General features: G+C 47.2%; 2 protein-coding genes across 2 annotated transcripts in view; both read right to left on the bottom strand.

Moving 5' to 3' along the window:
• The window catches only part of si:ch211-186j3.6 (neural-cadherin), a 197,455-nt gene that overhangs the window by 111,048 nt on the left and 62,861 nt on the right, over positions 1-23,546 (bottom strand). Inside the window, exons 7-12 of the mRNA XM_052062613.1 lie at positions 20,994-21,136; positions 10,361-10,533; positions 6,365-6,533; positions 4,087-4,257; positions 3,716-3,888; positions 1,205-1,372 (exon numbers count right to left, since the gene is read on the bottom strand). Coding sequence (XP_051918573.1) covers positions 1,205-1,372; positions 3,716-3,888; positions 4,087-4,257; positions 6,365-6,533; positions 10,361-10,533; positions 20,994-21,136 — 997 coding nt within the window. The remainder of the gene's footprint in view (positions 1-1,204; positions 1,373-3,715; positions 3,889-4,086; positions 4,258-6,364; positions 6,534-10,360; positions 10,534-20,993; positions 21,137-23,546) is intronic.
• Positions 1-23,546, bottom strand: part of LOC127599097 (major histocompatibility complex class I-related gene protein-like) — a 157,543-nt gene that overhangs the window by 52,806 nt on the left and 81,191 nt on the right. The window lies entirely within an intron of this gene.

The following is a 23,546-nucleotide window of genomic DNA, read 5'->3' on the forward strand; positions in this document are numbered from 1 at the left end:
GCCCCTACACCCCTGCCCGGCGCCTCAGGTCTGTGGACCAGTCTTTGCTAGACGTACCAAGAACTAAACTGAGGCTCAGAGGGGATCGAGCCTTTTCTGTTGCTGGTCCATCTCTCTGGAATGACCTCCCACTGAACATTCGGCAAGCCTCCTCGCTGCCCATCTTTAAAGCCCTCCTCAAAACTCACTTGTATTCTTTGGCGTTTGACTCAGCATGACTTAGATTTGCTATTGGTTTTACTGCTTGGTGCTTTCTACCGCCTTATTACTTATTACTTATTACTGATTCGTCTTACTGTTTATTGTATATGTTAAATCGCTCCATGTACAGCACTTTGTATGCAGCGATGGCTGTTTGAAAGTGCTCTATAAATACTGTTGACTTGACTTGACTTGACTTGAGTACATTATCATATTTGACATCAACATCATCTTTGTGCAACGGTAGATCGAAAAACGTGGATAGCGATGATCATGATTATTAGGTTTCCAGGTCGAAAAGTTTAATTCTACTGCTTGATGTACAACAGACAAATAAGATTTGGTGAGCTTTTGAGTACGTGAAGGAACAGACAACGTAAGCAAAACAACCAAAAACAAAAGTAAAATCTTGCAATTTCACGTCGCCCATCTGTCTCGAATCCCTGATTCCACTTGAGGCTTACTTGGCAAATTCCCCAGCAGAAGTGTAGCCAAAGGAAAAAAAAGAAGCTTATCGAATGTGCGACAGTCTCCTGATACCTGATTGCGATCGGGGCGGGGCTTGTTATCGCTCAAATAGCTCAAAGGGCAGTTTGAGAAACACCAAAATGGCTATTCAGTAGACAGACCTGAAAACCTGGACTCACCCCGGCTCACCCATTTTTAATATGCTTATATTTACATTTTCTCATTTATATTTCTTGATATAGATAGACAGATAGATAGATAGATTTTTGTTCTTCGTCTTCTCCCTTTCATAATTTTGCTGCGTAAATTGGAAATGTCTCCATTGTCAATCAAATCAAGCTTTTCTTATCTTATCTTATTTCAAAACAAAATGGCTGCCGTCCTGTGCAACTTTTGTTTGTGGCACTTTTCGACTTCTTTGCGTGTCGGAGAGATCTGAGAGTCTGCTTGCCCAATATTATGTCGATCCGAAACAGCGGTGTCTTGACTCAAATAATTCACCAATCACTTGATGCTAAACAGGGCGGGGACTTACCACGATGGGCGTGTCCCGCACGGTGTTTTCGGGTATGACCACGGCATAGCTTTCCTTTTCCCACTGCGGCGGCTGGTTTTTCACATTGGTGATGGTGACGGCCAGTTCCACCGAGCTGCTCCGGTTTCCGCCATCTGTGGCCATGATCTCCCGGGTGATGTAGGTCCTCTGAAGCCACGGCGAGAATGTGAAGTGGAGTGGAAAAAAAAAAACAAGAGGGAAAAGTTGATTTGTGTGCTCAAATAGTAGAAAACTAAAAAAGGGTTTTGACCAAGTTCATTTTGGCCAATGAAATTTTAGCAATTTTGCAATTTTAGCGTAAAATCTAATTTGGGCGTAAAATCAGTTTTTCTCTGTCGTCAAAGGCAAGCATGGATCTCCAAAATCTGTATAGTTTAGTTTTGGGGGGTTTTTTTGCATCGCAACTTATCCCTGCACTTTCAAATTTAGCATTTGACTTTTTAATTCTCCCCCAGATTTCTTTTTTTTTTGGGCTAATTGATGCCAAATCATAAAATTCTATTTTTGTGAGGGTTAATTTTTACTTTAACCTCAAACATGCAGTGCCAACTTTTATGAGTTCCCCCAAAAAATATATATCCGAAATATAAAATATATATAAAAAATATATATCACAAATCGTCCCACTTTGATCTTTTGCTTGCATGTTGCATCTCCATTTTCGTGAGTTCTCATTTCATTACCCTGTTTTTTTTTCTTTAATCATTTCATCTCTAAATTTAATAGTTTAAGTTCTGGACGAGTTGTTTCTGTCAAATAAAAACACATTTTCACATCATTTTCCATAAAATCCAACTACAAAGTCGTTTTTTTTATCACAAATTCTTTGAGTCAACTCCAAATTTTGTGAGAGTTCAATGTTTTATTTTGTTTTTTAAACACAATCATAAGAGCAGTAAAAAAAGATGCACTTCCGAATTGAGTACAAATGTAATAATTTGGTTTTTATTTTGTTGGTTTATATTATACGGGACAAAATTCAGTTTTTGGGGAGATGTTTTCTTTTTTTCTTTTAATTATCACCAATGCTAAACATGCATCACCAAATTTTGTAATTTTTTTTTAATCCCTTAAAATCAAGTCTTTGCATATTTCATTTTAATTTGATCAAACCAACTTTTTCAAGCAATTGATGCTGCTGGATGATTCGCATGCAGATCCACTTTCATTCCGATTCAGATCATGCAATTGTTTTTCAATATCGTGGAGCAGGAATCCACAATGGCCGCTAGATTCTCATCTCCATCTTCCATTTAACGCACTAAGCTAATCAAGCTAATGATGCCACTTGAAAAGCCCTCCAGAGAAATCCTTCAATGTCTTCATCTCAATCAAATCACGTAAGAGGCATGCTAAGCGCAAACGATGCCGCTCTTCACATTTCCATGCCCGCAGGAGCAAGCGACACTTTTTTTATCCTGATCGCGTAGACGTCTGGTGGGAAAAAAAAAGGCAGCGGGCAAACATCTGATTGTGTCATCACTAAAGTCCTTTCTTCGGCGAAATGAGACGTGGATATTTCCTCAGGCCGCGCACGATTAAAGCCGGGCGCAATCTCTCGGAACAAGCGGCAGCAATCCAAGAAATTGCACGTCGGCGACATGGTCGCAGTGATAGAAGTCCAACGGGAGGAATAACTTCCCGAGCGATCAAATGCACGCAGGACGCAATGTTTTTTTTTTTTTGTTCAGCCTGAGAAGATATATTTTTAGACTACTACACACTACACACTATGATTGTGGAGGATACGGGATACAGCAATTTCATATATATGAGGAAAACCATCTCTTCCATATCTATGGACATTAACTCAACTCAACTCAAACATTTTTTTCGCCGATATGTTGGGATATGTTGGCATGAAGAAATTCATTCATTCATTCATTCATCTTCCGAGCCGCTTGATCCTCACTAGGGTCGCGGGAGGTGCTGGAGCCTATCCTATCCCAGCTGTCTTCGGGCAGTAGGCGGGGGACACCCTGAATCGGTTGCCAGCCAATCGCAGGGCACACAGAAACGAACAACCATTCGCACTCACACTCACACCTAAGGACAATTTAGAGTGTTCAATCAGCCTGCCACGCATGTTTTTGGAATATGGGAGGGAACCGGAGCACCCGGAGAAAACCCACGCAGGCGAACATGCAAACTCCACACAGGGAGGCCGGAGCTGGAATCGAACCTGGTACCTCTGCACTGTGAAGCCGACGTGCTAACCACTGGACTACCGGTCCGCCCGGCATGAAGAAATATTCCTTGGAATTATTGATCAAATATGTTGCATATTTTAACTCTAGCTTGAGTAGTGTGCTTATTTGACACGAACGGCATTTGAATGAGAACACCCTCGAGACTAGCGGAGGCACGTGGCACATATTATTGCAAACATCACCTGTTGCTTGGCTACCATTAAATGAAAAACAAAAAAATTAACTCTGATATTGAGTGCAGGTGTACCGAATGTCGTGTCCATTTAGCGTGAGTGCAAACCTGCGAGATGGGCTGGTTGACGTACACCCAGCCGGTCAGCGGGTTTACCCTGAGGTACTCCGGCTGCTCGTTGGACATAGAGTATGTAACGGCGGCGTTGGTTCCAAAGTCGTCATCGTGGGCCGCCACTCGCAAAAAGCTGGTCCCGATCATCGTGTCTTCGCGAAGGAAGTCTGCAAGGAAAGAATTTGGGGGTGTTTAACACAAACAAGATAGTTTTAGCTAGCATGCCGGTCGAAATACTCCAAACGTGTCTCGTTGCATTTTCAATTCTAATCACTTTCTGGTGATTTGAATGATTGGGCCAAATTGGCTTCTGGAATTGAATGAAGGTCACCAAAATGTTCTTTTCCGAGTCCAGTTGCACTCACACTCGTAGCGGATGTTCTCAAACTTGGGGCTGTTATCGTTCTGGTCCACGATGAGAATGTTGAGCTGGCAGATGCCGATCAGCGGGTCGTTGGCCTGGTCGGTGGCCGTGACGGTCACCGCGTACTCCCGCTGGCGTTCGCGGTCAAATTTCCGGGCCGTGACAATCGTCCCTGGAGACAAAAGACGGCGAGAAGAGACCTTTGACATCCCCGACAAAACGACACAACACTCGGTTGCCGCGGCGAAAGAACGGAATCCGTTTCGATCGCGTCCCACTGCCGTGATGAGAAACTCGATTGATGTCGCGAGCTTGTAAAAACTTATTTCATCACACATCGGGTTCCTCCTGGCTCAAATTGAGGAAGCGGCGTTACCTTCAGGATCATTCATTGTTTTGTTTTGTTTAACGTCTCGTAAACAGAATAAAAGGATGGGGACCATTTCAATTTAGATATCACAAAAGTACAGCCAACTGCGGTGAAAGAGCAAAACGTTGAAGCATCAGATTTATTTTTCATCTCGTTTTTATCTCACATTTAATATATTTCTTCTCGTGTCTCTCATCCCATGAACCCTGCAGTTTTTACATTTTTACGGCACGTTCAAGTACCACCTCAAAATATACGTAACTGTGGTAAATTCTTCTTCTTCTCCTTTTCAGGGGTTGCCACAGCGAGTCATTATTTTCCTGTTCTCTGCATCCTCTACTCCGACTCCAACTACCTGCATGTCTTCCCTCACGGCATCCATGAATCTCCTCTTTGGCCTTCCTCTCCGTCTCCTACCTGGTAGCTCCATCTCTAATATTCTCCTACCAATGTATCCACTGTCCAAACCATCTCAGTCTGGCCTCTCTTAACTTTTTCTCCAAACTTTCCTGTCTGAGTTGTCCCTCTGATGACCTCATTTATGTTTCCTGTCCATCCTTGTCACTCCTCAGGAGAATCTCAGCATCTTTAACTCGAGCCACCTCGAACTCTGCCTCCTGTCTTTTGCTAATTGCTCGTGTCTCTCGACCGTACATCATGGCCGGTCTCACAACTGTTCTGTAAACTTTTCCCTTCACGCATTTGTGCTAAATATTTGATTTAAAAACAAGGTTACAATATTATTGTAACTCACTGCAACTCTGAAAATGAATGAAATGAACCCTAAAAACAAAACAAAAAAAAAACGATAACATTAAAATGTATTGCACATGAGTCGGTAGTCCAGTGGTTAGCACGTCGGCATCGCAGTGCAGAGGTACCGGGTTCGATTCCAGCTCCGGCCTCCCTGTGTGGAGTTTGCATGTTCTCCCCGGGCCTGCGTGGGTTTTCTCCGGGTGCTCCGGTTTCCTCCCACATTCCAAAAACATGCGTGGCAGGCTGATTGAACACTCCAAATTGTCCCTAGGTGTGAGTGTGAGTGCGAATGGTTGTTCGTCTCTGTGTGCCCTGCGATTGGCTGGCAACCGATTCAGGGTGTCCCCCGCCTACTGCCCGAAGACGGCTGGGATAGGCTCCAGCACCCCCCGTGACCCTCGTGAGGATCAAGCGGTACGGAAGATGAATGAATGAATGAATGAAATAAAAATTGGACCCCAATAAACAGATTAAATTCAGATGTATGGTATTTCAAAGTTAAATACAACTGAATTGCGCGGCAATATATCTGTGTCATTAGATTCTCAAATTGAACTCCTCCCTTCCACTCAAGTGCTTTTACCATGAAAGTATTCAATGTACACTTGACGGCATGAACAAAATCTGACACCTTCAGCTGCGAATATAAAATTTCGCATACAAAGTCAGCAGCAAACGGAGCTGCAAAACGTCAATTGCAATTCAACCAGACCGAAGCGACCAATGGCGCATCGCCAGCTTCATCAGTACACGTGACCACGGCTGAATGAAGTTGGATGATTGCGCTATCGATTGCTTTGGACTGCTCGATCTCAGAGTGGCGTTTTGTAGCTCAATTTGCAACTGCCTTTGCATCCCAATGATGAAACCGCTCCTGAATATTTGGAATTGTTTTTTTTTTTTCAAGCTAAACATTTTTTTTAGCTTAACACTAAATTAAAAAATGTAGTGTTGGTGAATCCAATTCGGAATCCAGTGGCATGTATATTTGCGTACAATTTTCCTGAACACGTGCTGTACGGCATTCAAAAATTGCTTAAACCGCTGTTACATAATACATTTTTCCCTACTTTGGGTGGGTCCAAAAAAAAAAAACGATTAGAGGGGAAAGAAGAGTTGCCGGATAATTGAGATGTACGACGCGTGCGTGCACCTGTGTCAGGGTGAATGCTGAAGGCGGGCACAGTGGAGTCTTTGTGCATGAAGCCGTATGTGACCTTGCCGTTGGAACCCTCGTCCGCATCCACGGCGTCGACCCGCAGCACATACGTCCCGGCCGGTTGGTTCTCCAGGACCGTCGTCTTCTCCCGGTACTGCTGGCACTGGGAGGGGGGAAAATAGGAAGCGGGCAAACTATGTCAGAGCGCACAAGAGGTGATATTTTATTCATTGCACAAGCGCAGTTCATCCATATGTGTCAAAGTCTTTTTCGGGGTCACCGTTTTTCCGTCAGCGCTACTGGGGAGGCTCCATAGAAGCAGGCACTTCCGAACCAGATGTGGATCGGCAGTCACGGATTCCATTTTTTTGGAATTGTTGCCGAATGTGAAACGTGCCATTTTGGGACATGTTTTACGTATTTGGATTGTCATACGCAAGCTAAAGCTATTGTCGAGCCAGAAGTGAAGCTAATTTGTCTGTGCTAATGTTTCTTGTTTTTAATCAAAAAAAATCACACACTTCCCGCGGGCTGCCGGTTGTCCACCGCTGATTTTTACACCAAGTTTTATACTGTAGGTTGCACCCTAAACTGACTCTTGGACGCCCCGTGCTGACAGAAAACACACGCACACAGGCAGGAAAGGCGCTCCGACCCCGCTCCGGTTTCCTTCAGACGCCCGCACCGAGTCCCCGAGGCTGACATGGCGGTACGCGGCTTTAATTTGTAGTTCTTGATTCCCCACACCGACGGCTCACAGCAGTGGGCCTCGGCGCAACGGCGTTTGCAGCACGCGGCTGCGAGGGAGGACTTTCAAAATCAATCTATTATACATAAAGTACCATTTCTCTCCGCCAAGATGTTTGCGCATTTGCGCCCCCACAAGCTGTTCTTGCTTTTCCAGGCCAAATTGTGCGAATTAATGAAGCTCGCTTAGAAAAGTACTTGATTCTATTTTCACCGCTAATTGTCATGTATCTGCACCAGCCGCTGTGCGTGTGCGTGCGGGTGCGCGTGCGGGTGTCGGCTTGATTTATGAGAAGCTCCATGGCAATTTCTCGGTGCTACTTAACGGCTCCATTGAAGTGGAAGTGCAGAATTCGGAGACTATTAATCGGATATTCTGAATATGGCATCACAAGCGGAAATAAGGGGCGGCCCGGTAGTCCAGTGGTTAGCACGTTGGCTTCACAGTGCAGAGGTACCGGGTTCGATTCCAGCTCCGGCCTCCCTGTGTGGAGTTTGCATGTTCTCCCCGGGTCTGCGTGGGTTTTCTCCGGGTGCTCCGGTTTCCTCCCACATTCCAAAAAACATGCGTGGCAGGCTGATTGAACACTCTGAATTGTCCCTAGGTGTGAGTGTGACTGCGAATGGTTGTTCGTTTCTATGTGCCCTGCGATTGGCTGGCAACCGATTCAGGGTGTCCCCCGCCTACTGCCCGAAGACAGCTGGGATAGGCTCCAGCACCCCCCGCGACCCTAGTGAGGATCAAGCGGCTCGGAAGATGAATGAATGAATGAAGCGGAAATAAGAAAGGCCCGCGTGAGTTTGCCGTCTATTGTTGAGTCAATGTCAATGCTTGGTTTTATCCTCGATATTTTTGGGGGTGTCTCCGAATGGAATTCGGCGGCCTCATGAAAGCCATCATGACTCCGTTTTCGTTCAGATTTGGCGTCGTGCTTCTGTTCCGGTTGTGACCAACAGGTGGCGTCGGAGGGCTTCCCGTCCAGCATTGTACCTGTTGGTCATTCGCTCTTTTTGTCCGATCGTTGTGCTCCTGTCATGGGTGTTGTTTTTGTCACGTTTTGTTTGTCGTCGTCGTGTTATGTTGCTTTTCGGGGGTGTTTTTCGGGGTATTTCGGGGCTTTGTCGGTCAGCTAGCCAATTTGGCAAATAAGCTGTCATTTGTTCACTGTTGTTTCCGATTTTACGACATCCTTGTCCTCCAGATTTTGTCTGATGGCGAGCAAGTTTGAAGCATTCATTCTATCCCGACGAGCGACACCAGATTGCAAAAATTGTTCACCTTGGTCAGCGTTTGTGGCCAAAGCATAGCAGCAAAGCTTGACATCTCCTCCCCATCCGTCAAAATGAAATCTGGAGAACTCCAGATCGAGTTGAAAATGTCGCTAATAACCGGTTTTGGTTTGGAACATGACACTTGATTGGCCATTCCGATCCGAAGTAAGCTATGAAAAAAAATCTCAAAGAGCCATGCTTGAAAATTGGACATTTTGTGTGCGCCCACTTCAGGGCTCCTTCGCAGAATATCTGGTGAAGTCGGTCACAGGTTGCTTTTTTTTGTTTGGTTGTAAACCAACCGTTGCAATTTCAGAGACATTGTTCAGAAAATTAAACCGAGCTTTCCCACCTTTGAATCAGATTGCAACGCCCAAATGTGGAACGACAGAAGCCGCGATAAACTAGCAAGAGCGCTCGCCTCGCAGCAGTACACTCGACATCATCCCTCCTTGGTTGCGGCCGTGAAAAGGCCGACCCGCACTACTGATTGTCTCGCTCAATTTCCCCGGTTGAGTTCCTGACCTCCGGAGGACACGGCTGGTTAGTTTTGCCCGTGGAGTGCGCTTTGGAGGGAGGGCGGGAACTCGCCGCCGCTGCCCGAGTTCAAGTGCTCACCTCGCGCCTCAACCGGCGAGCGCGAGATCACAGAGCGCCACGGTGGTGACTTCTTAAGCGATTGGTCGAGCTGCAGGACAAGCTTGAAAGCTTCTGTCCTCCTAGACCTCCTCTGGCCTTTTTTGCACTGGAAAATAGTGGGGGGCGGGAGGGATGGGAGGGGGGTGGGGCGCAGGTGGTTCGGAGTAATGCCAATATGCTCTGAAAGCTGCAATATGCGCCGGACGCACACAAAGATGCGAAACGAGCGGGACTTTCGAGTAACGAAGTGTTTTGGGCACATTCTCCATCTCCTGAGATCATGGCTTGAATTTCAAATGTCGGTCTGAATTGAAAGGTATCATTTCAGAAAACTTGCCGTCTAGCATGTCCGCCTCACGGTTCAGGGATACAGACTTCGATCCCAGCTCCGGGGACGCGATAGTTTTTCAAATGATTCGCAAACTCTTTTGTGAATTTAAAAGCATCGATTTTATTTTTGTTTCTAGAAAATGATTTCTTAAAATGAACTTTTCCAAAAAAACTTCTCCACTTTTCCAGTGGGAAAGTCTTTGCTGAGGCCAACCCAAGTCTTTCTTGCTGATTATTCAAGAAGTGAAAAGGCTGTTAAGGCTATTAACATTTTTTTTCTACTGTATTGTATAGATTTTCTCTTGTCATCGATCATTTTATGTAAAAAATACTGTTAATTTTTTTTAATAAATATATATATAATATATATATTTATATATTTATAAATTTGTATATAAATATATATATTTATATATAATAATAATTTATATAATAATATTTATATTATTATTAATAAATAATATAAATATTTATTATATTTATATTATATAAATAAATATATATCATATATTGTATATATATACACACAATATATGAGGTACCCTGCTTTGAAAACAGCAGGAAGTGAATAGGAAAAAAAGTGCATAATGAATGCGCCTTCCATTAAAGTTTGGCTTTTTTTGCACACGGTTGCGTTTGTTTAGCGACGGGAGTGGGACGTCTCCCACGTCCGCTGAAAGCTTTGAAATTAAAGAGCGAGACGAAGGTCCGGCTAATCACTCCTCCGGGGAGGCTGATAAACAAGACGAGGGACAAAGACAATGAGCGTGAGTGGGAAAAGAGGACTTATGTGGGATGGAAGAGGATCACTCGGCTGCCGTCGTCACGGTGATGAAGAGGCGGAAAGAGTGAGCGCGAAAATCGGCTTTCGCCAGCCAAAGGTGTTTCACGCGATAGATGATACATTCAACCCCCCACCGGATGATCGGAACAGGAGTCGCCAAGCCTCGACCTCAACGCCACAGAAAACAGTTTGAGGGCGCCCGGTCGCCGGTACGTCACCTTCTCAAAGACGGGTTTGTTGTTGTTGACGTCGTCCACGCCGACCACCACCTGGGCCGTGGACGACAGGGCCCGAGGGCCGCCCGAGGCGTTATCGTCCGTCGCCGTCACGTTGAGGACGTACTCCACGCCCTGCAGGTGAGGCGGGGGGCTGGAGCGCAGACGGATCAAACCTGGACAACGAGCAAAAGCGGGCGCAGGTCGTCAGCGGAAGATGGCACGCAAACGCAACGCCGACATCCATCTATTCATCCCATTTCAAAAGCGCTCCAGTCGGAGTTCATCCCGGCTGACTTTGGCCCAGACGTTTTTCCGGAATGGTGGTCAGTCGACGGCAGCGAATATCGAGGCAAACCATAAAGTGCTCTCCAGACTTGTGGATGGCTAGCTACCGAGGTCAATATGGTTAGCAAAAAGTCCCCCCAAAAATGAAACGGGCAAACTGAGCAAAAAGTGAAATTGACAGGCAAGCGTTTTAGAGGGGAAAAAACACTAAACAAAACAATAAACCCGCTTGAAATCTAAAAACTAACCGGAGGGAGAATTCCCCAAATCTGCCGGTTAGCGGTTCACGACAGGACACCTACAAAGAGTAGATTGGTCGCCAGCCGATGTAGGCATCCGATTGACGGGTCGCCAGTCAATTTCAAGGCACAGATTGGCTTCATATCGAATGCTCGCCAGTCAAACTCACAAAAAGAATGAAAAGAATGCATAACGACTTTTGTCATCATCACCACGAATACAAGAATTCTTATTATTGTTAGCGGTGGTACTTGTAGCAATAGCGCGAGTAGCCCGTTTGTTGGTATTCACATGGCCGTGGAAGTCGAACATCAGCTGATGCGGCTTGACAAATGGAGAAAATCCAATCCGACGTTGTGGCAGCATGGCCGCGTTGGAATACTTATCGGGTTGCGACAATTGCTTGCGACACAGAGGTACACGGTCAGGGCGTGTGGGGTGTTCAACTTGACGCTCTTGATGAAAAAAGGGCCTCTTCACACTTGAAATTTGCTCCTTTAGCCATGTGAGTTGCTTGGTGGTTGCTAAGCGACGGCCACGAGCGACGACCCCCCCATCTCCCACCCCCATTCCCGTCATGCGTCTGGTGTGGGCGACTCATCTGCATCCCACTCGCCTTTGAATGACTCTCTGTGCGCGCTTTGTATTCATCCCATCGCCCGGCTGCTCTGTTAATGTTGTGTGTGTCTGTCTGTTTGTGTTTGTGCGTCCTTGTGTGTGTGTTTCTGTGTGTGGGCGGGCTTGGAGTGTGAACAGTGCTTATTACATCCACCTTATCCTCACGGGCCGGGGGGCCAGGTGCTATCGCTGTCATGTGTGAGCACGGAATTGAAATCAGCTGTACGTGTGCAATATACATCGCGGTGCGCTATCTGTGTTTACCAGAGCGGGGGGGGGGGGGGGGGCGATGGGAAAGATTACAGCCGCAAGATGTATGATTTGGGTTTTCTTCAGCGCATCGGGGCATGACCTGTGATTTCTCTCGTGAATCTGTGCTGTGATGTGACGTGTGTGTGCAAGTGAAACGTCAAAAATGCAGATTCCTGAGTTGTGCACCCTCTCCGACATCGACATATTCAACTCGATTTCTATATTCAACTCGACAGGTCGAGTTGAATATAGAAATACTTTTTTTTTTAAACCTCCATTGAGGTTCAAACAAAAAGCAAATGTTCCTCTTGGTGTCATTTTTGGTGCAACTCTCTGATGAAAAATTTTCTTGAAAATTTTGGCTAATTTCTAAATTTTGTAGGATTTTATTTTGTAAAAAATAATGTTGCCAAGTGTTGGATCACCTTTGCATGATTAAACAGGAGAGAGGGGGCGCAATGAGTGCCCTAAAGTCGATTCCGAAAAACGATTCCCCTCATTTGATTTGGAATGAGCTTTGTTTTTGTTTTTGGACAAGATTTTCCGAGAAACTAATGAGGGCAACTACAAAAAACATGCCGCCTTTAATTCCAACAATCCATTGTGCACTGATCAATCAGAAATAATAAAATGGTCGGTGGGTGATTCTCTTTTCATGATTTGAAGCTCAGCTGTGAAGAAGAGAGGAGTCCCGCAGGGAACAGGATTAAACATGAGCCCAGTTGTTGGAAATGTTTTAAAATCACCCTTTAGGGGACGTATATATTTTTTTTCCCTTCTTCTTTTCATTCATGTATTTTTGAACTGAAAAAGGAAAGGGGTTTTTTTTGTTTTTGTTTGGTGTTGTTGGCAGAGCTTCATGAGATAAATTGAGTTTGATTTATGTTGTCTTTTAAGCACTAAATTAAAAAAAGACTAACCAACCGCAAAAAGACCAAAAGCGTTCCATAAATGACATCTTACAACTCCAACGCTTTTCATGTTTTTTTCAATGAAAGAGCTGAAAGCCTTATCATCGACATAAAAAAGAATTTCTATGCACGAAAGACAGATTTTGAACAGGTTACAATTTCAAGTACTGTAGCGCGTTAGAACAAAGTCAAGCAATTTGTTGCCGGAACGCACGTCCACTGAACAAGTTCTTCCGTAGGAAGTCGGAGAAAATAAATTGGAAGCAGTTACCAGCATTACATTTTAATTAAACAAGTTATTTCTTTTTTTTTTTTTTTTTACATTCTTGGTGTAAAAAGAAGAACTTGGATCAGATTTTGTGTATGTTTTTTGGTGGGTTCCTCTTGGTGTCATTTTTGGTGCAACTCTCTGATTAAGTTTTCTTGAAAATTTTTGCTACTTTCTGAATTTTGTAGGATTTTATTTTGTAAAAAGAAAAATTGTTGTACGAGCTCAGGGACATTTGCGCTAAAAATTAACATTCCCCCCCCCCCCCCCTCTAGCGTACCCAATGAAGCGGCCCTTCAGCATATGTTCCCGCAAATAAGCAGAAAGCCTGGAGGGAGTACAGCCGAGATCAACAACATTAGCGCTGGCCGTATCTTATGCAGATGATGCCACGTACGGACGTGAACGAGCCCGGCTGCCTTTGAACCGCGGCGGTCAAATATTCAAGCCACAAACCAATAATAAGACTGGCAGATTGCTGGCGCCAAAGAGGAAGTCTATTAAGCTCGTAGATTGTCGGAGGCGTGACCCGTGCTTGGCGCGCACACTCGAGGAATCTGCATGCCGTCTATTTCCATTTCAACTTTGACCCCTCCCGGCGGTCTCAATCCCCGCCGTCTTGGTCTTCTAAGGCGGCCTCTTCAGTATTCCGACTGCGCCGGCTTGCAGATTGTCAATTAAAATGAGAGAACGTTCCGGCAGCCGCCTGCACTTTCCCACCCGGACACCTCCATTACAACATTGCCACTTCCTCATTATCTGACCAGAATGGGCCATTGTATGGCATCCGTGTAAGAGTTATGGAAGGGAAACAAGATGATAAGGAGATAAGACGTGGCGAAAATCACAACGCTTGATTGCTAAAATACAGTCGGGCCAAATATTAATCAAAGTTGGAGCCGTCAGTCTGTGGCAAATCAATGTGACTCCTGCCAGCCAATCAGCAAATAAATGTACTTTGTGAAAGCGCAGCGGAGGTTGTGGCTCTCGCGTCCACAGTCTGAAAAGTCTCGGAGATAAAACGGCGAGGGCAGTGCATACTTAGACCAAAATAACGATGTTTGGGTACAGCAAATGAAACTTTGCTTGCTGGGGCCAAAGCAATCAACAATGCTCACGGGCGCAATTAGAAATGGTGAAGGAGGGCACACGCAGACCAAAGGACTCAATTGGAGTGGGAGAATGTACATGAACATGAAATAACTTCAGAGGATACACATGGACCTCCGGAGTCAGACTTTGAGTATCTTCATTTTTACTCCTGGTTGGACCGGACCAAAAACGTCAATAATGGTGGACAAGTGTGGGGAAATAAGTTGGAAATGCGAGAGGAGCCAGATGAGGTGGCTTGGGCATCTGATTCGGATGCCTCCTGAACGCCTCCCTGGTGAGGTGTTCCGGGCATGTCCCACCGGGAGGAGACCCCGAGGAAGACCCCGGACACGCTGGAGAGACTATGTCACCCAGCTGGCCTGGGAACGCCTCGGGATCCCCCGGGGAGAGCTGGAAGAAGTAGCTAGGGAGAGGGAAGTCTGGGCTTCCCTGCTAAAGCTGTTGCCCCCGCGACCCGGCCCCGGATAAGCGGTAGAAGATGGATGGATGGATGGATGCTTGCACGGGCCAAATGACTTAAATTCAGACTTAACTTTAGAACTAATGGATCTGTATTTGCGCAAAGGATCCAGTATAGTGCTAGATGTAGATAAAACGACGAAAGAGTACATACGGATGGATGCAGCTGGATGGATGTAAGACTTGAGGAGCCGACGATGAGAAGAAAGGAGCGTTAGCGCGGAGCGCCGATGCAGATTTGGAACTGGGAATCGCGGCTTGGAGTTTGAAGCGGATTACGTGGCACAGGAGAAGTGAACTAATCTCTTTTCGTCAATGGACGCTACAGCTTCGTGTTTGCTTTCAAAACTTTGCTTGTAGCAGACGTGTGCACATTTTCACCTCTGATCCACTGGAGAAAGGACACTTTGATCCTCTCCTCTTTCATCTAGAACTGCTTCAGACAACAAAGTGTATGCAGAAAAGTGGTGAAGATTGCAGGACTGTCTGTGTCTTATGTGTTGTGTTATCTTTGTTATTTGGACTTCAAAATGGCGCCGCAAGAGTGGCTGCCTTTCCAGCAGCTCCTATATTTTGTTGTTCTACTTCTTCCTTTCATAACTTTGCTGCTGTGAACTGGGAATTTCTCCATTGCGAGACTAATAAAGGTTTTCTTATCTTTTCTTATCTTAAATCGACATGCAAACTTCAACCAAACAAACGGGATCGGCTTTCGACGTGGATCATCAAGGGTTGAATGAAAACCACGTGAGATGGAGGGAGGGCTTACGATGACCAATATTACTCAGCTGTCCTGTTCGAAAACTTGGACCAAACAAGTCTATCATCCACTCCAATTCAGATGCGGACATTGTATTGCCTCTAGCCCTCAAGAAAATGAACTCGGCGGGTTTTAGACCGAGATGAAACGATGAGGGAGCGCATACATGGACCAAATCACTCCAGTTTGGCTGCAGACAACCAATACTGGCAATCATCTGGACCAAAAGCCTCAATAATAGCAGCAGACTGGCATAATGATCATGTGACCAGGGACGCAGGGGGCTCAATGACCTACATTCCAATGGCCGAATAAACTGTATTTTCGATTTGCTCGAAGATGGAATCAAAGGGACACAATATCGAGCTAGAATGAAATAATATAACTCGGCAGTGCGGTCAAGGTTCAACTAATTCAAATTCCAACGCTAATTGTGACCAAACAAACCAGGGCTGGCAATTGAAATGGATGACAGGACTCAAAAATGGCCAGAGAGGGAGAAAATGACTACAAAGTGCAGCAATCAAGCAAAAGGGAACGGATGTTGACTACATTAGTCGATAGTGGTTATAGCCAAGGATAAAACGACTCGTGAGTGCATCCATAACCAAATGACTCAATTTCAGGGACTAAGTCGACCAGAAAAAAAAAAAAAAAAAAGCAGCACCTGCAGTCTTTGAATAAATCAATTGATATTTGTATAGGCGGCCCGGTAGTCCAGTGGTTAGCACGTGGGCTTCACAGTGCAGAGGTACCGGGTTCGATTCCAGCTCCGGCCTCCCTGTGTGGAGTTTGCATGTTCTCCCCGGGCCTGCGTGGGTTTTCTCCGGGTACTCCGGTTTCCTCCCACATTCCAAAAACATGCGTGGCGGGCTGATTGAACACTCTAAATTGTCCCTAGGTGTGAGTGTGAGTGCGAATGGTTGTTCGTCTCTGTGTGCCCTGCGATTGGCTGGCAACCGATTCAGGGTGTCCCCCGCCTACTGCCCGGAGACGGCTGGGATGGGCTCCAGCACCCCCCGCGACCCTAGTGAGGATCAAGCGCACATTTCTTTTGTCCTGCCAAGGAGGCGCTTTAAATGGACGACGTCATAACGCCTAAGAGCTGAAAACGGGAGCCATACAACGTGGCGCATAAAGTGGATGCAAATGGTACACGGAAAAGGTTTTAGGACCTTCCGAGAAGACGAAAAGTACCACGGCTAATGTCCTCTCTTATCTTCGCAGACATTTGCGTGTACTTGTCACACACGTGAACGCTGACGTGTGCTTCTTGTCTGCATGCACTCGCTGGCCAATTCATCAGTAAATTGAAACTCAAAACATCCATGGAAAAGCCTTAAAAAAAAAATTTTAAAAAGAAGCCAATATTCGAGTGCAGTGATTCTTAAACTTGTTAGAAGTACCGAACCCAACCGGTTCATATGCACATTCGCCAAACCCTTTATCAGTGGAAAAATAAAAATATATTATTATTATTATTATTATTATTATTTTTACAAAGGGTGGCCCGGTAGTCCAGTGGTTAGCGCGTGGGCTTCACAGTGCAGAGGTACCGGGTTCGATTCCAGCTCCGGCCTCCCTGTGTGGAGTTTGCATGTTCTCCCAGGGCCTGCGTGGGTTTTCTCCGGGTGCTCATCTCAAAGGCACATCTCAAAGTGGAAGGAAGATGTGTCGGAAGGAAGCAAAAAAAATTAATAAATAAATCTTCCGAAGATGCTAATAAGGGGGAAAAGCGAGGGTGAGGAAAAGAAGAGACGGAATAACAATACGTTAGCCTGAGGCGAGCCGGGAAAAGAAGCAGGGCAAAGCCGTGCGGGTGCGTTGCATAAAGCAGGGGGGGGGGGGGGGGATCAGACGCAGGGCAGCCATCAGACCAAACAGCAGCTCAGGGCCAAAGACTAAATAGTGGAAAAGAAAAGCAAAGAGGGGGAAAAAAAGCAACACCAGCAACAACAAGAAAAGAAGGCAAAACGACAGCGTGACAACAAGTTTCCTCCGCTCAACGCTTCGATCTGAGCACAATGCCGCCGCCGCACAGGGCAGAGAAGCCCAGACGCTTGATCTGAGTGTGCACTCTCGAGTCCTTTCATCTCAGTCCGCTGCCTTTATCGAGTTATTTAGGGCAAGTCTGCTGCCGGTTAAGCTTCATTGGGTTGGATTCTGCATGGTGACGTGAGTCATTCGGGCCGCGTGTGCGCTCCTCAGTCTACCAACATGATGGGGCAATTTGGTTCAAGCATGCTAACATTCATTCATTCATTCATCTTCCGAGCCACTTGATCCTCACTAGGGTCGCGGGGGGTGCTGGAGCCAATCCCAGCCGTCTCCGGGCAGTAGGCGGGGGAAACCCTGAATCGGTTGCCAGCCAATCGCGGGGCACACAGAAACGAACAACCATTCGCACTCGCACTCACACCTAGGGACAATCTAGAGTGTTCAATCAGCCTGCCACGCATGTTTTTGGAACGTGGGAGGAAACCGGAGCACCCGGAGAAAACCCACGCAGGCCCGGGGAGAACATGCAAACTCCACACAGGGAGGCCGGAGCTGGAATCAAACACGGTACCTCTGCACTGTGAAGCCGACGTGCTAACCCGTGCTAGCCCGAGCAAGCTAACATTCATTCATTCATTCATCTTCCGAGCCGCTTGATCCTCACTAGGGTCGCGGGGGGTCCTGGAGCCTATCCCAGCTGTCTTCGGGCAGTAGGCGGGGGACACCCTGAATCGGTTGCCAGCCAATCGCAGGGCACACAGAAACGAACGACCATTCGCACTCACACTCACACCGCGGGACAATTTAGAGTGTTCAATCAGCCTGTCACGCATGTTTTTGGAATGTGGGAGGAAACCGGAGCACCCGGAGAAAACCCACGCAGGCCCGGGGAGAACATGCAAACTCCACACAGGGAGGCCGGAGCTGGAATTGAACCCGGTACCTCTGCACTGCGATGCCGACGTGCTAACCCGTGCTAGCCCGAGCATGCTAACGGTACTAGCTAATTTGCCACCGGAATGGACGAAATGACCTGAGGCTGGAGATTACGGTTGGAAGGACGGCGTAACCAAGACAGGGACAGCAGAATCTTGACACGGACCCCCCTCAGCCCCACCCAACAAAATGAGTTCCCATTAAGGCGAGACAAGCAACATAGAGACATTTGAGGGAGGACTGGATGGCTCCAAAGTGGCTTTTGTTTGGGTATGCAGCCAGCGCAATTTCATGCGCTCGAAATTCACATGTAGACCTTCTTTCGGCCTCTTCCTCCACACGGCCACTGAAAAAAAAAAATTAATAAACTGCTGCAAAGAATCGACTCCATTTTCTGGATGCGGATGCATTTTTGAAGTCCATGCAAAACGCACCAGGGTCCACATGAGTTTATTTTCGGCCACCGCGAGAAGAACTAATACGGATTAAATTCAACAAAAAACTTCTTCCAGTGTCTTGCCTTCCCCGAAACGGAGCGTAGTACGCAGAGAGCAGAGAAAAGACACTCTGTTTATTGACACCCTCCGACACAGCCCGGTTATTTATGGCTTGCAATAGCAGAGCGCGATCATCATATTGACTGAGCCGTTCCCGTCCTAATGGCCCCCCCTTAAATCTGCGAGAAACGCACTGTATTTTCTGGGCTGATTTACAAGCAAATTAACACTTGCTATATTTATACATGGGCGCGCGTGCATGTGTGTGTGTGTGTGTGTGTGTGTGAAGCAATCAAGGTTTTCCATCACCATCAGCGATAAACGAGATAGGACGATGCGTGAGGGCGGCGTCCATTAGGAAAATGATTTTTCAAAAAATCATTTTCAAGAGCAAATGGCGAGCTCGTGAGACCTCAGCGGAGCGCGTGATGAGCCTCGGTGTCACTTTGCCTCACACGCTCACCAACTGCTGAGTGCGTGCGTGGCGCGTGTGCCAGTGAGACAATGGTCTGGCAGTCATTTAGAGGCACGGCAAAGAGTAAAAGGTGCGAGTCACAACAAACAAACACTGCAAACGAGGCGTCTGTTGATCCAGAATGTTAATTGGGATTCCCTCGGGGTGGGGGCTCATTAAATTTACCTCACCTTCTGCGGACACTCCATAAGGTACACCTGCGTTACGAAATGCCAATCCGAGAACAAAAGTTCACCAAATGAGGTCGGGAAATGTCAAGCTGTTTTTCCCAAAAATGTCATTTAATAAACATATATGGAATAATATTACCATTCAGTTGTGCCGCGTTTTTCAATGTAAACATTTTTCTTCAACTGACCCCGTCAATGCAAGTCGATTCGGTTTAAGCGGTATGCATCCCAACGCGGCTCATTTAGTTACCGTCTGCACTCCCCGAGTCATTTTATCTCAGTTTACAAGCGTAATTGGGTCTTTTGTGTCCAAGTCGGTTAGCGCGTCGACCTCACGGTGCAGAGGTACCGGGTTCCGCTACAGCTCCGTGTGTTCTCCCCATGCCTGTGTGTGTTTACTCCGCTTTCCTCCCACATTAAACTTGGATCATTTGCTCCGCGTATGCGCTGCCTTGACATCTTATCCAAGTCAGCCGCCATTTTTGCATCTATTCATCCATTCATCATGATTCATCTGATCTTGGTAAATATGCATTGAGCCCATGCATGTACTCCCGAGTCATTTTATCTCAGCTCAAAACTGTTAACAGGGTCTTGCCTTCCAAGTCTACGTCGACTTTGTTGGTTAATTTGCTCCGAGGATGCGTTTCAACTTGGATCTCCATATTTTATTGAAGTCATGCCTCTATTATCAAATTTTGGTCGAGCCACGCGCCTTGATCTGATCTAAATATGCATCTGAACTTGGGCCGCTTATTCAATGTATGCACCCCCTTACCGGTTTTCCACAGTGCGACACCATTCCGAAATATTTGGGTCCGAGTGTACCGCCGACGTTCGTGAAGTCAATCCCAATATGCGTCGCAGCGTCGGGCTATTTGGTTCAGCAATGTTTTTTTTTTGGACCAAATTTGTTATTTGGGGCGGCCCGGTAGTCCAGTGGTTAGCACGTCGGCTTCACAGTGCAGAGGTACCGGGTTCGATTCCAGCTCCCTGTGTGGAGTTTGCATGTTCTCCCCGGGCCTGCGTGGGTTTTCTCCGGGTGCTCTGGTTTCCTCCCACATTCCAAAAAAAACATGCGTGGCAGGCTGATTGAACACTCTAAATTGTCCCTAGGTGTGAGTGTGAGTGCGAATGGTTGTTCGTTTCTGTGTGCCCTGCGATTGGCTGGCAACCGATTCAGGGTGTCCCCCGCCTACTGCCCGAAGACAGTTGGGATAGGCTCCAGCACCCCCCCGCGACCCTAGTGAGGATCAAGCGGCTCGGAAGATGAATGAATGAATGAATTTGTTATTTGGTCAAAGTCTGCGTCGCTGCATCGATGGCACACATGACGGGAAAGCCGAGACCGGATTCTGATCATTACATTGTCAAACCTTTCCACCCGACTTCCCTTCCCCAGGCCTCCAAAGAACCCGCCTCCCCATCCACACAACAATAAAACCTCAGACGCCATTTTGTCGTCCTTGTGAGAAAATATGCAAGAAAACGCTCGTCTGGCTGCGCTGCTGCTGATTATTCCAAAGTCTGTGCGACGTGACCTGTCAGAATTTAAATACGCTCGAGCGTGTTGGCGGAACGAAGCGCGTGGCGGCGCATCCTCAGCGCGAGATGGCAAAACTCCCGACAGCTGGAGTGAAATTCGTCTTACCTTTTTGGCTGTCGATGACAAAGTTGCCCTCCTCGTTTCCCGAGGCGATGCGGTACGTGATACCGTCTCCGTCGGGATCCTTGGCCAGCACGGTTGCCACCAGCGTGTTGGGCCCGGCGTCCTCCGACACAAACGTGCGGTAGCTGAAAGAGAAGGCGCCATAAGATACAACGTTAGCATAGCGGCTGTACAATTCTCAGGTTTAGATTGATCTCTTTGTTTAGCAGCTTTCTGGTGTCATTTACTGCCAGGACAGATTTGGTCTGGAAGTAAACTCTTCTTTTGGAGCACATAACACCCCCCCAACCCCCCACAAAAGTCTTGCTATTTTTGAGCGAGGTGCCTGATGATTTACTGCTGTCCGATGTCAACGGGACTGCTGCGAAGAAGAAAGTTGAAGACAACAAAGCTAGCAGCGAGCTAACACATACAAAGAGTTGCTGGGCACACATTTGTTATGTTGTGGGGCGAGAAGAGAAACGCAGCTTGGAGCTAAAAAAGCTGTCGGGAATGAAAAGGAGACTCGCGGTTGGAAGCGGGTTTTATGTATTTATTCGTCAAAATAAAGAAATAAGAAGCTTTCTGCTCGAGCGCCCACTTCTCGGTTCCGACTGTGAGCCGCAGGTGTTAAAAGAAAATCGGGAAGAAGAAAAGAAGCTTTCGGTGGCGGGCTCCGAGGAGGCACGAGTCGGACTCTAAAGACTAATATCAGCACACGACGCCAGGCATATACATTCGTGGATGTTTATAGGTACTACTTTCAGGGGGGGCGGGGGGGGGGTGGGGGGAGACTCGCCTTCCGCATGCATTTTTCATCAACTCCCTTTGCCTTTAGCCAGCAAAAGTTTGGTTGGCCCGCTTGAAATTCCCCTCAGTTTTGTCTCCGCGTCTTGCTCGACACTTTGAACTGCCACTTTGAAGCCTCGCCGGCAGTACGCTCAGGCCCCCCCAAGCCCGAGAGGGCGGCCCGTACGGAGGACGCATCCCAATGTTGCTCGACGTTTCGAAATAATTAGCTGAGCTGAAGAGCAAGAACCGAAGAATCGTGTTTGAATCTCTTTTTTGGTGGATTATTCCTCCACATTGAAAGGAGCAAGATGAGGTGGCTTGGGCATCTGATTCGGATGCCTCCTGAACGCCTCCCTGGTGAGGTGTTCCGGGCATGTCCCACCGGGAGGAGACCCCGAGGAAGACCCAGGACACGCTGGAGAGACTATGTGACCCAACTGGCCTGGGAACGTCTCGGGATCCCCCGGGGAGAGCTGGAAGAAGTAGCTAAGGAGAGGGAAGTCTGGGCTTCCCTACTAAAGCTGTTGCCCCCGCGACCCGGCCCCGGATAAGCGGTAGAAGATGGATGGATGGATGGATGGATGGATGGATGGATGGATATTCCATCGAGGGGCGGCCCGGTAGTCCAGTGGTTAGCACGTGGGCTTCACAGTGCAGAGGTACCGGGTTCGATTCCAGCTCCGGCCTCCCTGTGTGGAGTTGGCATGTTCTCCCCGGGCCTGCGTGGGTTTTCTCCGGGTACTCCGGTTTCCTCCCACATTCCAAAAACATGCAGGCTGATTGGACGCTCTAAATTGTCCGTAGGTGTGAGTGTGAGTGCGAATGGTTGTTTGTTTCTGTGTGCCCTGCGATTGGCTGGCAACCGATTCAGGGTGTCCCCCGCCTACTGCCCGAAGACAGCTGGAATAGGCTCCAGCACCCCCCGCGACCATAGTGAGGATGAAGCGGCTCGGAAGATGAATGAATGAATGAATGAAATGAATATTCCATCGAGTATTAGGGAAAAACCTTAATTTTTTCCCCATTGGATTTTAAGCTCCTGGCCCAATCACAGTACGGCGAGAGAGGAGGGACATATTTCATTGGTCAGAGATTTCCACCGAGTGTTTGTATATCCGCAAAAGCGGAGCCATTTTGAGTGCCGATGATCAACGTCTCCTCGCTTAATCCAACCAGACAGCGCAATGACCTCACATTCAACATGAATAAACCCTGCACAGCTTTTTTTTTTCTTTTTGGGGGTGGGGGGGCGGTGAGCCGACGCGTGCGGGCGATCACTTCAATTCACTGGAGCTCAATGCGGACGGCCTGGCGCCTTTGGACCCCGTGCACGTCTCTAATTTGTCCTGATCGATGTTGCAATCAAATGAAAAGCGGCCTCGGACAGACACCAGCACACACTAATTACTTTTTAACCCCTTTTTTTGTGCGTGCAAATTTGTTTTTGTCGCACGCTGCCTCAGCCTGCGGGGGGGGGGGGGGGGGGGGGGCGGGGGGGAAGAAGCCTCCCGTGGGCCCGGGGAAATTAATTACTGAATTTAATTATTGACTTCATTTGCTTTGTGGAATTGGAGGCCAATCGTTAGCAGGCGACAACTGGCCCCCGAAAATGGGAGGCTGGGGAGGGGGGGGGGAGATTGCTGATTACGCCTTTCATCTGGACGGCCTCATCCTGTGAGGTCTTAACGAATCAACAGGCAGCCGGCAGTGAATTGTCACTTGTGGAAAATGAGCGCCGCTCGGCGTCAAAAAATAAAAAAAAAT

This window comes from Hippocampus zosterae, chromosome 4 (assembly GCF_025434085.1).
Source record: "Hippocampus zosterae strain Florida chromosome 4, ASM2543408v3, whole genome shotgun sequence".
Lineage (NCBI taxonomy): Eukaryota > Metazoa > Chordata > Actinopteri > Syngnathiformes > Syngnathidae > Hippocampus > Hippocampus zosterae.